The sequence below is a fragment of the Schistocerca serialis genome, chromosome 3, assembly GCF_023864345.2.
Source record: "Schistocerca serialis cubense isolate TAMUIC-IGC-003099 chromosome 3, iqSchSeri2.2, whole genome shotgun sequence".
Classification (NCBI taxonomy): Eukaryota; Metazoa; Arthropoda; class Insecta; order Orthoptera; family Acrididae; genus Schistocerca; species Schistocerca serialis.
The window spans coordinates 375123296-375139814 of record NC_064640.1 but is presented as its reverse complement, the minus strand read 5'-3'; the positions used below and the strand labels follow the sequence as shown (position 1 = coordinate 375139814).

Here is a 16519-nt window from a genome sequence, read left to right as displayed (position 1 = left end):
AAATCAGATTCCTAACAAAATCATAACTTAAAATGGAGGGCATTTCTGGAGTCTGATGATGATTCAAATCAAGAAATTCGTCAACAAAATTAGAATGAGCTGTGTACGGTTTTTCTTTCTATTCATAGAACCTGTATTTTACAATCGTGATCAGCTAACTCTGCTGAATATGAACGGGAAACCTGATATTTTAACATACAATACGGAAATTATTGCAATTTGTAAATGCATTTAAGGCGTTTTAGAACTCTTGCTCTCATTTTTTTTACAAGACCTAGATAAAAACTGGGCAGAAATACCGCTAACCTAGCCTTTTATCATCAACAAAATCTCATACAGCGAACGAAACCTTAGAATAGAAAAGAATTTCAACCTCTGACATGCCGAAAACGTGTAGTGTATCTTAATCGCTTTGCCTTGTAAGTAGAATATAAATTACCTGCTAAATTATTTTCTCGCTGTGCCACGTGTGAGAGCTTTGTTTGTTGTACTAAGTCATGTTTAAAGAAAAAGGAAAACAGTGTGATGTAACATCGAAGTATTCGAAAAATTAACAGTAGGCCTACGTCAGAAAATAAAGCCAAAAATTCAGAAACACGAATAGTCCGATTTTCATCAAAGAAAACATCTGCAGCACTATTACAGCCATAGCATTAGGATACTGGTCTGTCTCCTTTCTATATTTCATAAATTCTTGTTTACATCTTAATCCCTGTATTTTTATTGTTCTGCTTTCCGTCTGTATTTTATTGAATTTCCTCTGTAACTGATTCTTTGTTTATCGTTAATCTCTGTGTGTATTTTATTGATGCTTTAGCAGCACTGTAACAATTTCACGTCCTCGACACGTGAAACAAACTTTGAGACTCAAAGTGCTGAGTGGGGAGGTAATTTCTACTGGTAATGAAGCAACAAGGCAATCTGTTACTGAGGTTACAAAAAGTATTAGAAAATTGTTACTGCAAGCTGCTGCGCTTTTATTTCACAAGAGAAAAAATACATCGTTTATTTCATCGACTTTATTCAACGAAGAAGAAAAATAAATGCGTTTCTCGCATGTAAATGCGAGCGGAAAAAATAAGCTGCTTTCACACTGCCGTCGATAAATAGGAATCAATCTCAGTCCATAATCTTTTGCAGGAAAACGAAAAAAAGTTAGTCGCACACGAACACGAGTTCACTTAAGTACATGACAGTGCGCCACTTCGGGTAGCACAAAAACGTCGCGCATGGAACGTCAAAGAGGAAAGTAAAAAAAACTCAAGTTCACACGCAAACACACTGCGTTCTCTCCATACGCAAAATATTTCATCGCGGAAAAATAAATTATACGCAGACTTAACAGAATTACTTAATACTGTTGCTGCCAATGTCGAAGAAACCGAGATTCCTCAGAGTCTCGGTAGCTCTACGGATCAGCTTGTCTTTGTATTTCCAAATAGTAGTGTCGATGACACTGTTCTTCCTGTACTCGGTGCAAGTCTTCTTCAGGGTCTTGACGCAGTCGGCCCTGTAGTGCTGCAGCTGCGCGTCGGCAGTCTCTATGGAGTAGGAGGTGCAGCCGGAAGCGAGGCACGCCAGCGGGAAGTGGTTGTGCAGCGTGAGCGCGCGCTCCGGGTTGTGGAAGCACTTCACGTACTGGTTCGGCTTCGTGAAGTTCTTGCTGCGGTACACGTGCTGCAGCATGTGCATGTACTTCGGAATGTTCTTGAACCAGCCGTGATTGTGGATCAGGTCGTCCAGGAAGTACACATTCCTGACGTTGTAGGATGCCCTCGTTTCGTTTCTGATTTCTAATGACTTGCGCTCGACGATGTCCATGAGCTCCCTCCACGAGGCAGTGTTGATGGGCATGATGACTTCGTCCACGTCCAGCAACGCTATGTACTTGTACGTATACAAGTTCTTGTAGAGACAGTCGTTGTAGGGAATCAGCTCATTCTGGCGCTTGTGGTTAACCTTGCGCACCAGATACATGTGCTGGAAGCCGGGCACATTGGGCTGGCCGCCGGGCAGCGTCAGCGGCGTGACGCTAACGCGACCCTGCTTCTCGTAATAACGTAGCACTTTGCTGATGTTGGGGTGCACTTGCAGCTCGTAGAAGAAGATCTTGTCCGCACCCAGGATGCCCAGCAGCTCGATCCACTCCACTAGCCTGACGGACAGGTCCTCGTGAAGGAAGTCCAGCCCCTTGACGCAGACTGCGAAGTCTTTCTTCTTCTCCGGCCGGTCGTAGATGACCCTCAGGTTGTTCGTGGCGGTGTCGCACAACTTCTCGACGAGGGATACGGAGGCGGGCACCTCCTTGTGGAACTTGTGCGGAATTTGGCACGCTATTAAGTACGGCTGGTAGATGCCTTGTTTGTAATTGCCCCACTTCCTGTACCATACGTACTTGTACTCGAGAGTCTTGACAAAAACCGGCTCCTTCTGAGACTCGAACCAGAACTGGCAGTAAGTCTTGACAGTGGGCTCGATCCTGTTTATCATTCCCAGGATACGGACGGCCGGGCCGATCCTGCTGAACCTGCGCACGTCGTAATAGGCACCGTACAGCTGGAAGCTACCGTTACTCGTCTGCAGCGTCTGCCAGTACACGTTGTTGAACTCGAGCTCGAAGATACTGGGGAACTTGGCGCAGCTCTCGTTCTTGTAGTACATGGCTTTGTTCTTGTGGCGGTTCCAGTAGGCGATGGGCAGGCTGGGGATCTGGCGCTGCACCTCCTGGACGATGCGCGCCTCGGACCAGGCGGCCGACTTGTCGACGAGCGGCTCGAGGCTGACGAGCGCGTCCAGCTGGTCGGCCGTGGCGTTGAGCTGCGTGGTGAGCTCCGAGCGCGCCGTGCGCGCGTCCGCCATCTTGTGCAGCAGCAGCCGGCTGGGCCCCGACAGCACTGGCCGCGACGCGCCGCCCGCGTCCGACGTCAGCTGCAGCACCGCCACCAGCGCCAGGCCCCACGCCACCAGCGCCACCACCAGCCGCCGCACCGACCGGCACGCCCACATCGACTTCATAGCGCCTGCCGACAACAACAAATCACACCATTAAGAAAAGAAACAGGCGGTAAGTTTTGGTTACTCCTGTGGCTCTCTACGTGAGCATTATCTATACTACTGGCCATTAAAATTGCTACACCAAGAAGAACTGCAGGTGATAAACGGGTATTCATTGGACAAATATTATACTAGAACTGACATGTGATTACATTTTCACGCAATTTGGGTGCATAGATAATGAGAAATCAGTACCCAGAACAACCACCTCTGGCCGTAATAACGGCCTTGATACGCCTGGGCATTGAGTCAAACAGAGATTGGACGGCGTGTACATGGACAGCTGCCCATGCAATTTCAACACGATACCACAGCTCATCAAGAGTAGTGACTGGCGTATTGTGACGAGCCTGTTGCTCGGCCACCATTGAACAGACGTTTTCAATTGCTGAGAGATCTGGAGAATGTGCTGGCCAAAGCAGCAGTCGAACATGTTCTGTATCCAGAAAGGCCCGTACAGGACCATCAACATGCGGTCGTGCATTATCCTGCTGAAACGTAGGGCTTCGCAGGGATCGAATGAAGTGTAGAGCCACGGGTCGTAACACATCTGAAATGTAACGTCCACTGTTCAAAGTGCCGTCAATGCGAACAAGAGGTGACGGAGACGTGTAACCAATGTCACCCCATACCATCACGCCGGGTGATACGCCAGTATGGCGATGACGAATACACGCTTGCAATGTGCGTTCACTGCGATGTCGCCAAACACGGATGTGACCATCATGATGCTGTAAACAGAACCTGAATTCATCCGAAAAAATGACGTTTCGCCATTCGTGTACCCAGGTTCGTCGTTGACTACACCATCGTAGGCGCTCCTGTCTGATGCAGCGTCAAGAGTAACCGCAGCCTCTGTCTCCGAGCTGATAGTCCATTCTGCTGCAAACGTCGTCGAACTGTTCGTGCAGATGGTTGTCATCTTGCAAACGTCCCGATCTGTTGACTCGGGGATCGAGACGTGGCTGCACGATCCGTTACAGCCGTGCGGATAAGATGCCTGTCATCTCGACTGCTAGTGATACGAGGCCGCTGGGATCCAGCACGGCGTTCCGTATTACCCTCCTAAACCCACAGATTCCATATTCTGCTAACAGTCATTGGATCTCGACCAACGCTGGCAGCAAAGTCGCGATACGATAAACCGCAATCGCGACAGGCTACAGTCCGACCTTTATCAAAAGTCGGAAACGTGATGGTACGCATTTCTCCTCCTTACACGAGGCATCACAACAACGTTTCACCAGGCAACGCCGGTCAACTGCTGTTTGTGTATGAGAAATCGGTTGGAAACTTTCCTGCCGGCCGCGGTGGGCGAGCGGTTCTAGGCGCTTCAGTCCGGAACCGCGCGACTGCTACGGTCGCAGGTTCGAATCCTGCCTCGGACATGGATGTGTGTGATGTCCTTAGGTTAGTTAGGTTTAAGTAGTTCTAAGTTCTAGCGGACTGATGGCCTCAGATGGTAAGTCCCATGGTGCTCAGAGCCATTTGAACCATTTTTTTGAAACTTTCCTCACGTCAGCACGTTGTAGGTGTCGCCACCGGTGCCAACTTTGTGTGAATGCTCTGAAAAGCTAATCATTTCCATATCACAGCATATTCTTCCTGTCGGTTAAATTTTGCGTATGTAGCACGTCATCTTTGTGGTGTAGCAATTTTAATGGCCAGTAGTGTACTTGACGAGGAGGGAGTTGCTCGGCAGGCATCTATCACAGCGCCAGCACGTCGGAGACATCGTGGAAAGAAGAGGGGCGACGGTGTCACCAGTTACATTATATGATGCAAAACATCTGGACACTCCATTGTAATGCAGAACTGATCACTACATGTCACGAGAGGCGAGCACGCCATTATGGAGAGGCGGTGAGTAGTGTGACGTCAGTATCGAAGCAGAAACATCAGAATGGGTTGGCCAAGAGAGCTCAATCACTTTGAACGTGGACTAGTCGTTCGATGTCATCTGAGTAATAAATCCATGAGGAACATATCATCCCTTCTGAAGCTGTCCGAGTCGAAAGTTGGTGATTTTATTCTGAAGTGGAAATGAAAAGTAACAATCACTGCTAAACCAAGAGCCAGGCAGATGTACTGTTGGACAGAGACTGTTGAGAAATGCGGAGGGGGGTTGCAAGAAGGAGAAAAAAAGGAGCACATGAAATCAGATGAAGGAATCACTCTGGAGTTTCAGAGTTCTACCAGCAGTCCAGCTAACGCTGTGACTGTGCACAGGAAGTTAAAAAGGATGAGGTACAATGGTCGAGCAGCTTCTCACAAGCCATGCATTTCTGTAGGCAATGTTAACCAACGTTTAGGTTTGACAAATGCATGGAGAATGTTAACTGCCTCCACGTGTAGTGGCAACAGTGAAGTACAGAGGAGGTTGACGTACAGCATGGGGGTGTTTTCCGTGGTTTGCGTGTGGTCCAATTATTGGGCTTAAGAAAACGGTAAATGTGTAAGGATGCGAACACATCTTATACAACTTTGTAGTATATACAGGATGGGAACAGATAGGAAACTATGCCTACTTGCATCAGCATGACAGTGCACCCTTCCATGAAGCAGCACCGATGAGGCTCTGAATTGTGGGCAATAACAGTCCTGAAAAGGACTGGAATGCTCTGAGTCTCAAACTGAATCCAATGGAACACATTTGTGATGCGTCAGAACGTCGATTTAGCTCAAGACCCTAGCATCCAACATCACTAACTTCCCTGGTTTCGGATCATGAGGAAGAATGTGCTGTCATTCCACCACAGATATTCAGATACCTCATTGAAAGTGTCCTCAGCAGAGTTCAAGCGGATATCAAGTCGATCGGTGGATACCACCTATACTAATGTTTACTAATACATGTCCGGATACTCTATCAGATAGTGCCTACCCAATAGAACCTTGAAATTTTACTGCTATTGCGCCAAGTTTTGTATTAAGCAGCTGTAGTGCGAGGAAACCCGCCTCATACACACTTATCGACTACTTCCAGGTTACTAAATCGCGATCTCAAAGTCACTCTGCACCTACCACTGGATTCCCTGACGGCGGAACTCACACATGTAACCGGAATATCTCACATCCGGGAGAAGTGTAGGTGATCGATCGATGATTTCTAAAGGAAATGTAGGGAGTTGCGGAAGAGACGTCTCCACCCTGCACCCAAGAATGCACCCCCATTATGCTACCAGGTGGTCATACTTCGCTGACAGGGTAACATGTTCTTGTAACATATTAACCTAACTTTTTTCGTGTGTTTCAGATGGACACCAGAAACGACACGAAAGAAGGGAAGATCATCTGACAGCCCGTAGGGCTAAGCCTTCGTTGTCGAACGGGAGAAGATGACAGCCTTCACGTCTTTAAAGGACAGTGGAATGAAAGGGATAACCGGAGGGGTGAGGGGATGATGAGGCTTGTAGCTTGACTGTTCTTTCTATTACTGACAGAAAGAATGAAGGTGAATTTAAATAACTACCACAATCCACTAGAATGTCTTTGGGGTAATACGCGTGCACGAAGTGGACAAGTTTGACCAAGGCAAAGCGCCGACACTGGAGTTCCACGAACCCTGTTGACACTGACCACCTATTTAGCAGCGGGGAAGTCAGTATTAAGACTGATGAAACTATGTTGTTGTACGTTGCGTGTATATTCGGCTGAGCACTGCGAAAATCTACAGCGTCTAGTTAACCAAACCACCGTAGTATTTTGCAACCACATTTTCTCAAAATGCCTTTTAAAAGGTAATGTTGACAATATTGGAATTCAAACATGGATTCGCCTAAAACGGACAACTACGACAACTATCAGTTCACCTCGGTTCCTGAGAGACATTTTGAAATGAAGCTATGATGTTTTACAGACTAATTGATCAGCTTGGAAATTTGCACTCTATGTGGGAAAGCATTTTTCAAGCTTTAAAACCGAAGTCTGAGAAACTTAATTCTCAATGCTGACAAAGACCTCCTATAAAATCTCATTATTAATAGCGCAACATGGGGAACAGTCGTAAAAATTTATTACCATCAATTACCATTAATATGCTGAGGCCTGACGTATGTGTCCCAGGATTAAATCAATTCCTGTGAGTAATAACATTTTCTGGAAGTATCGATAAGACGACCTTTGATGTGAAAAAAAAATCGAATTTAACATGAACATCGTCCAAATTATGAATGTATGATTTAGTGTTAGAATAGTCAACTTTGAAAAACTTCGTCGAATTAAAAAAATTAGGACTTAAGCTGAAGTGAATTTACATTTACGTGAAAATTTAGGACTTTGAACTCATCATCTGCAAAAAACAATATACAAGTTACGGTAAAGTTAAGTGCGTAAGAGAACTTGTCTAAAAGGTAAATTAGGTCTCCATTTGAACTACAGTTTGGGAACCCGTGGGGATAGGGGTGGGGTGTGTGTGTGTAGAGAAGGTGGCCGTAATTACCAATTAGCAAGGGGGGTGGGACTGCGGGGGGGGGGGGGGGGGGGGCGCTTAGTTGAAATTTCTTTCATCACTGGATTCCCCCATGGCTGTCAAGTATCTCGTAATATCCATCGGGTTTGAATTAACATGGAACAACCACATAAATCTGTCTCTTTCGAAAAGAAAATGGTACACACATTCATTGCCAGAATCTTAATCTTAACCAATCCAAGAAGGTGGCAGCTTAGAAGACTATCGCCTCCAACCGTCTCTTTTTTAGTACTCGTTGGTGAGGAACCTTTACCTAGCTTAGACTGGCGGAAGGAAGGAAAGACCCAGGGAAGGGCTGCATGATTTATTTGTTGATTGCACTGTCACACCGAGGTCGCAAAAAACAACTCCGATGGAAGATGGTACGAGAGACAATTTGAATTTTAAGGGCGTGCCTTTGAAGTTACGCACAGAGGCCTTTTACTATTACAAGAATTATTATTTTCTGGTACACACAATGACAATGACAGCATATAGCGACACCTCCTTCCTGCGCACCATCAGCGAATGTACTGGAACTAATTACCACATTAGCTCTTTCCTACACATATAATAACGATGCAGCTGAAGCATGCTATTATTGTGAAGTAACTGTTTCCCCGTTTCTCCCCAGTGGGTTTAGTACTACCACTGAAGGGTCTCCCAGGTACGAAGAAACACCCAACAGCGATATTTACAGCATTTTGCAAGCAGGGTCCTTTACTAATTATTCACATTACGTTTTAATTACTGTTTTCCGGAAGCACTTTTCGCAAATCTTCCTGCAACGGAAAGCTATAAAAATGAACATAAAAACGAAAGATTTATCTAAATGAGGATTACAAAAGTGCAATTTTCCTGGACAATCTTCGCTGACTTGACTAATAGCTGTTAGTAGAGAAGCTGTATTCGGTTCTGAGAGTTTATTTATCGCTCCTGTTTCTGTATGTTATGGACCAGTATAAAAAAAATGCTAAGCACAAATAACCCTCCTCTTTCTGAAAAAAAAAAACTTTCCGTGATTTCTTTCACAAACTGTCAATCATCGGAAAAATCTAGGAATGCAACATACATTTTAGTTGAAACAGATGTACACGATGTATTACACGACTACAAAAATAGAAGATGCACCAATACCTACAAAACTAACGGAATTCTCGGACATGTAACTGGGAGTACAAAATTATGGTCAGGAACAGCGTCAATCGTGGAATTTATGTTTAGCGTAATAGACTGATAACTGCGATTTCTGCAAAGCAACAGTTTTAAGTTTTGGCACTGAAAATTGCACGTTAACAAAGTTTAGAAGTGCGACCGTGAAGATTTCACACCTTGACAGTTAATGGTGTGCTTCGCGGTGTTTCAAAAATGGTGCAAATGGCTCTGAGCACTATAGGACTAAACTTCTGAGGTCATCAGTCCCGTAGAACTTAGAACTACTTAAACCTAACTAACCTAAGGACACCACACACATCCATGCCCGAGGCAAGATTCGAACCTGCGACCGTAGTGGTTGCGCAGTTCCAGACTGAAGCGCCTAGAACCGCTTGGCCACACCGGCCGGGGTAGTTTTTTTCCCCAAACCCCTTTAAATTGAAACCTCCGTCCCTATTTATTAGTTTTCTGACATCTTTATTTCGATAGACTGATTATGCTGTCTCAGAAACCTGGTGGTTGCGCCACGATACTGATCCCACCATATTCCATTTTGCGATTATATTAGAGGCACTGCTTAGCGACAGCTGATTTGCTCGGTTGTTTCACTCTTCTGTGCCGCTGACGTTTCATGCGTCTCCCTTCGACTGCTCTGGTAGTCTGCCCCATATAATTCGTGTCACATTCGCATGGAATGCGATACACACCCGGTTGTCGAGACCTACTTCGTCTCCAACATTACAAAGAACGCTTTTATTTTTGCTGAAGGGAGCAAAATACATGGGACGTCATGTTTCCTATAGAAGTCAACTGATCTTTTCGGAATGTTGGGCCAGAATAAGGTAGGTAAGCCATTTTTGGCTTCTCTTCCTCGGTCTCTTTCTCTGTCTCAGCCTATTTCTCAACCGTTCTTGATTTTGACTCCAACACCCTCTCAGTTTAACAGTACGGGCAGTTATTCCATCGGAACACTGTTTTTAGGTGATTTAATTCATTTGCGATTTCTCCTTGTCTGGAAGTGTTCGAGCTCTATGAGCGCAGTATTTAGCATTCAATTTCTTTGTGACCGATAGTGATGACTCGAGGCATTGAGACAGAGGTCAGTGTGCGAATGTTTTCTATATACACAGTGACCCGGGAATTCGTTCTTCTCTTAATACGTCTTAATACGTGGCTCTTTTTCAAGTTCCATGGTGGGTTTTACATTGCTATAGACAGAGTTTAAATGTTCCAGGAAATCTTCACGTTTTTGAGAGAGACCGAGGAAAATAAACCAAAAATCGCATATCTACCTTATGCTGGCACAATACCCGGAGAGATTTGCAGACTCCTACTGTAACGTGACACCCAGTGTATTTCACTCCCTTCAGCTAACTTGTAGGATCAAAAGTCTTCTTTGCAACGTTAGACTATCTAGGTCAGGGGTGGTCAAGCGCTTTTACCTACCGCGCACTTTTGTACCTTTGCTAGTAGTAAAATTTTCCAATTGCCCGTCAATTCCACAGTAATGGTGATTTACATGGTAGGGAAGTAAGTTCATAAAATTTATAAAGCAGAGTTACAGTAAATTACAGCATGTAATAATAATTACTTACCAAATAATTTATATCCAAATTTTATGGAACGCTAATGAAAATGTGTTTAAAATCCATGCCGTCTGCCGCCCACCTTGAAAGCTGGAACGCCTACCAGTGGGCGGCAGGGACCAGGTTGACTACAACTGATCCAGGTCTTCGAAATACGGGTGTGTATCGCTCTGCCTAGAATCCAGTCACGAACTGAAATAGGATGAAGCCAGTATGGTGGTGCAAACGCCAAGTTTATGGGCCAGCATAATTAAGAAGTCTCTCGAAATAAAGGCGTCAGGGAAAATAATAAACGGGGGCGGAGGTTTCACTTCGGGTCTGTCACTCAGTTTATAAGGATCTCGCCGAACATTACATGCACCGGAGCAAGGAAAACGCTGAGAGAAATTGCGTTTCACAGAATATCACTGCGAGCTCTGGAAAACAAAAGAGCACAAAGAACTTAGTAGGCGACGAGAATCGAACTCGGCTATAATTAGTGGCGCGAGACCAACAGTTCGGAGTCTGGTAGGAGACCAGGCAGCGTGAACACACAACAGCGAAACTAGGGGTACCTCACGAAGACGAATGGAACGGTCATCGAAATATTGTGCATACAATGTTAACAACTCGGCAGAAGACCCGGAAGCTCACCATGAATCACGCCGAGAAAACCTCTGATCACATTTAGTCACTTCTTCTGACGTCGTCACAAAGGAAATTATTTGCGTTACTTCTTGTGTTTGGTTGCTGATTTATGTAAGACTCCGAATGGTAGGTTAAAATTCTTCCACTTGTATTCAGAAGCATTTTTATAGCCGGCTGCGAACGAAAAGATTTATAACTTAATAACTATCATGGGTACTAAACTAAGAAACAGTAAAGCCAGCTGTCTAGTTAGCAAGTTCTTGCAGAATGATATGCATTGCAAGGGCTATAGCGTTTAAGGCTCAGAGATACGTTATGGCAGAAGTAAACAACAAAAATTTTCACTGAGGGTGTCAAGAGTACAGACATGTTTATGTCAGCCTTGCAGAACACAAGCAAAGGAAGGGCTTCGCGAGAGCTCGAATCATCTTTCAAGCTACAGTTGGAGTCGCGAACGTTGGCGGTTGAGTTTAGGCTTGTTCTGCGCAGCTACACTATGTGATCAAAAGTATCCGGACACCCACAAAAACATACTTCTTTCATTTTAGGTGCTCTGTGCTGCCACCTATTACCAGGTACTCCATATCAGCGACCTCAGTAGTCATAAGATATCGTCAGAGCAGAATGGGGTGCTCCGCTGAACTCACGGACTTTGAACGTGGTCAGGTGATTGGGCGTCACTTGGGTCATACGTCTGTAAGAGAGATTTTCACATTCCAGAACATCCCTAGGTTCGCTGATTCCGATGTGTTAGTGAGGTGGAAACGTGAAGGGACACGTACAGCACAAAAGCGTGCAGGAAGAACCTCGTTTGTTGACTGACAGAGACCGCCGATAGTTGAAGAGGGTCGTAACGTGTAATACGCAGACATCTATCCAGACCATCGCACAGGAATTCCAAACTGCATCCGGATCCACTGCAAGAACTGTGACAGTTAGGCGGGAGGAGAGGAAACAGATTTCATGGTCGAGCGGCTGCTCATAACCCACACATCACGCCGGTAAATGCCAAACGACGCCTCGCTTGATGTAAGGAGCGTAAAGATTGGACGATTGAACAGTGGAAAAACGTTGTGTGGAGTGACGATTCACGGTACACTATGAGGCGATCCGATGGCAAGATGTGGCTATGGCGAATGCCCAGTGAACGTCATCTAAAAAAAAAATGATCAAATGTGTGTGAATTCCTAAGAGACCAAACTGCTGAGGTCATCGGTCCCTAGACTTACCCACTACTTAAACTACCTTAAACTAACTTTTGCTATAACCCCCCCCCCCCCCCCCCCCCACACACACACACACATGCCCACACACACACACACACACACACACACACACACACACACATGCCCACACATGCCCGGGAGGACGCGAATCTCCGGCGGGAGGGGCCGCGCAATCCATGACATGGCACCTCAAACCATGCGGCCACTAGGCGGTGGTTTTATGGTGTGGTGGTGTTTCTCGTGGAGGGAGCTTGTACCCCTTGTTGTTTTGCGTGGCACTATCACAGTACAGACCTACATTGATGTTTTAAGCACCTTCTTGCTTCTCATTGTTGAAGAGCAATTCGGGGATGGCGACTGCATCTTTCAAAACGATCGATCACCTCTTCAGTATGCACGGCCTGTGGCGGAGTGGTTACACGACAATAACATCTGTGTAATGGACTGGCCTGCACAGAGTCCTGACTGAATCCTATAGAACACCTTTGGGATGTTTTAGAACGCAGACTTCGTGCCAGGCCTCTCCGAACGACGTTGATTACTCTCCTCAGTGCAGCACTCCGTGAAGAATGGGCTGCCATTCCCCAAGAAACCTTCCAGCACCTGACTGAACGTATGCCTGCTAGAGTGGAAGCTGTCATGAGGGCTAAGGGTGGGCCAACACCATATTGAATTCCAGCATTACCGATGGAGGGCGCCACGAAACTCATTTTCAGCCAGGTGTCCGGATACTTTTGATCACATAGTGTACGTCACGTATGCTCCAACAGCCAACGAACGTTCACTATCTTCTGAGCGCTGTGCTGTGAATGCCGTAGCTAATGCAAGTATTAAACGTGATGGTAGCGAGTTGTTTAGTGAATTTCGATTCCATTTGTTGCGAGGTGTCGTTGCTGACTGTGGTGGTAAGTGATAAATTCTGCAGAAGTAAGCGGGAGACGTAATCTGCAGGATATACGCTTTCTTCAAGCGGAAAGCACAGGTTGGTTGGTTGGTTTTGGGGTTTGATGGGGGCTAAACATCGAGGTCATCAGTCCCCAGTTCCAAACAGACGTACTTGTAAAAGGCCTATAAAGTAAAAGCGTAACATCTGCACCCAGAGGGAGGAAAGCACGGGCTGTTGTTAAGTGAGCCATTCTATTTCGAAGGTATTACACCTACGAATACGACTGATGCAAGAATGAAACCGGAAACTAATCACATTTGTATTTCGCACTCTACTAATGTTCTGTGAGTGCTTCTCCGATCACACGACACACGTTCAAGCAATAGTCAAGTTCGTTCCATACGTTACCAGCGGAAAGAAAAAACTGCTGCTATCGGAGCACAAAATGTGAGATTATGTTCCTGTTTATTGGAAGACAGACTGAAAAGTGGAGATGGCAGTTGCCTCATTCTAAGTTCCTCGGCACCTTTAAAAATATTCAAAAATCTTGGCATGCAAACATACTCGCTTTTTTTCTCACCTCAAACTTCCACAAAATCCCTTAACTGTAACTCAGTCACACCCACTAGTCCATCGCTGTAAGTCGTTCATAGCCATCCGCTCTCAACTGCCCTTTCTCACTCACTTATTCATTCATCCATCAATCCATCCATCCATCCATCCATCCATCCATCCATCCATCCATCCATCCATCCATCCATCCATCCATCCATCCATCCAAATTCGTTGTCAATTGTCCCTCTGCGTCTCTCTGACATTGTCTCCTGTGTTACAGCCACAGACTCCTCCGTTACTACTACTACTACTACTACTAGTCTCGTCTCTCTGTCTCTTCTTACTGTCTGTTACTGCTAATATATAATTCGTTCTTTCCTACTGCTGCTGTATCTCTTCCTTGTAGTCGATTCTCATAGATACACACATTATTACTAGCTCTCACCATCTGCCACTTTCTCTTTCTCCCCCCCCCCCCCTTACCCCCTCTCTGGCGCCACCACCTTCACTCTTTTCCTAGTACTGTTCTGTCACTGTCAATTATGTTCCATTGCCATTGTGTTCATCTTTTTGCCTCTCACTGCCATTATCTCTTTTGCTCTTTCTATACCACAACCACTGTCTACAATCTTCCACCGTTTATTACTTTTTTTCTGTCTCTTTGCCACTGCAATTGTATGCTCGCACAACATAAAGAGGTGTAAATATGCCAGTATGTCAAAATCTTTGGGAAAACTTTTTGAAGGTGTTGAAGGTAGAATGAGGCATCTGGCACCTCAAATTTCAGTCAGATTCTTTTAAATAAACACGAACATGTTCGCATTTTTTGTGCTCCAATAGGAGCATTTTTCCGCTGGTTCCTTTTTTCCCTCCTGCAGCAGAGCATGTAAGTAATAGGAAAAGAAATTTATTCGTGAGTAGAATTTAGATAGTTTACTTATGTGAAATTGAAATAACGCAGGACTAATTTTACGTGCAAAACAATTTTGAATGTACTTCAGTATTGCAACATGTGGTTCTCAGTCACTTTATGACGTATGTTTTCTCCTCACACCGGATTTTACGTGCACGTTTTACGTGTACGAGCAGAGTAACTTTGAATCTCTATATCATGGAAACTGAAGAACATATGAAGAAAATTTTCAACGTTTGAGATCTGGATGTCGGGAATATATCATAAAAATTTCAGTCATTTTCTGTGCACAGCCCTCGTAGAGTCTTCGGCTGGGTTTTGGTCCGCTAGTGACGGCGAAAATATAGCAAAAATACCCTTTTTGTGGGGGTTTTCCGAGGAACTGCCCATGAACCAATAGTGCCTCCATAATTTTCATCAAGTCCACCGCACACCACATCAAATGCAAAAAGAATCAACCGATTTGCTGCATTTGCCTAAGCATGAAAAAGTGTTTAATATTCACACTTTGAACCTTTACTATATGATAGTGACACTAAGACGATCCTTCTTTAGGGTATAAAAATGGTCCGTACCCAAAGGGCTATCCGGAACACTTGACCCTACCACCATCAATAGAATTCTACGTACTTACACGGGGAAATGTTTTCTTTATGTGCGGGATTTTGGAACATTAGCTACGCATGCTGTCGCATGCGTAGCGATGTAGCAACATCTTATGAATGGTCACCACACCAACACTGATGCGTTCTCTGAGCTGTTCCAGTGCTCTTGGCAGTGGGGATATGTGAACACGGTCCTTGGTGTAGGAAAGTCACAAGGCCTAAGGTCTGGCGATGAGAAGAGGAAAGGGGTGGGATGGGGTGCGGTGGGGTGGGGTGGGGCAATAAAAGGAACAAAACTTATTTTTACCACTACGCCCAATCCAGCGATTCTCAACTTAGTCGTTTGGGTAGCGACCAACATCGATGCTTCAATAAGGGGATGAAATTCTCTGAACCAGGAGCCAGTTGTGGAAACAACTGAAACATATTAAGGTAAGAGCTACCCGTCACAGTCTTCTCCCAGAAGACAAACGGCCCATGCGGCTTCGTCTGACAGTGTACAAAAAAATCGTGACCTTCGGCGAATCTCTTTCATGCGCCACAATTTAAGGCTAATTTTCAGTTCCCTACTCTTTCACATTGTGGTGATTAACCTTTCCAGACCCGCCCGGTTGGCCGTGCGGTCTAACGCACGGCTTTCCGGGCGGGAAGGAGCGCCTGGCGCCCGGCGGATTTGTGTCGAGGTCCGATGAACCGGCCAGTCTGCGGATGGTTTTTAGGCGGTTTTCCATCTGCCTCGGCGAATGTGGGCTGGTTCCCCTTATTCCGCCTAAGTTACACTATGTCGGCGATTGCTGCGCAAACAAGTTCTCCACGTACGCGTACACCACCATCACTCTACTAAGCAAACATAGGGGTTACACTCATCCGGTGTGAGACGTTCCCTGGGGGGTCCACCGGGTGCCGAACCGCACAATAAGCCTGGGTTCGGTGTGGGGCGGCGGAGGGGTTTCTAGGTCCCCGGTTAACATACAATACAATACAATCTTTCCAGATAAATTGAAGGTTGCTTCGTCACTGAATAAAGGCGAAATGTTCATCCTCAAGTGCTCCTGTACGGTGATGCAAAATTGTAGGCACCGGCCATAACCTTCCGGTTTTAATTCTTGTACGGGCTGCAGACGGTGCGCTTTTAAATGTAGCCGCCGTCGCAAAATCTTCCGCAGTTTGCAGGCGTATTGCATGTTTGTGGCTTGCGCGGACGGTTGATTTTTTTTGGACTGTGAACGAAACTGTCCCTCACCCGCGTCACGGTTGCATGTAGCGCGCTTGGTCGACAGGTGTTTTTAGTTTACAGAGATAATCAGTGTCGCTAAATTATCGGCAACAACGCACAATGCTCTGTTTACATGGCGGTTCTTTTCCACGATTCCTTCTGAATACACGCTGCACTGGCGCAAATGGCTCTGAGCACTATGGGACTTTACTTTTGAGGTCATTAGTCCCCTAGAACTTAGAACTA

At 45.6% G+C, this 16519-nt stretch overlaps 1 protein-coding gene across 2 annotated transcripts in view; it reads right to left on the bottom strand.

The window, feature by feature from the left end:
• Nucleotides 1-953: 953 nt before the first annotated feature.
• LOC126470198 (uncharacterized) overlaps nucleotides 954-16519 on the bottom strand; it is a 269851-nt gene continuing 254285 nt past the window's right edge. For both annotated transcript variants that reach the window (XM_050097869.1, XM_050097870.1), the window contains exon 3: nucleotides 954-3020. In XM_050097869.1, the coding sequence (XP_049953826.1) occupies nucleotides 1348-3015 (1668 nt within the window). In that variant the 5' untranslated portion in view covers nucleotides 3016-3020 and the 3' untranslated portion in view covers nucleotides 954-1347. The remainder of the gene's footprint in view (nucleotides 3021-16519) is intronic.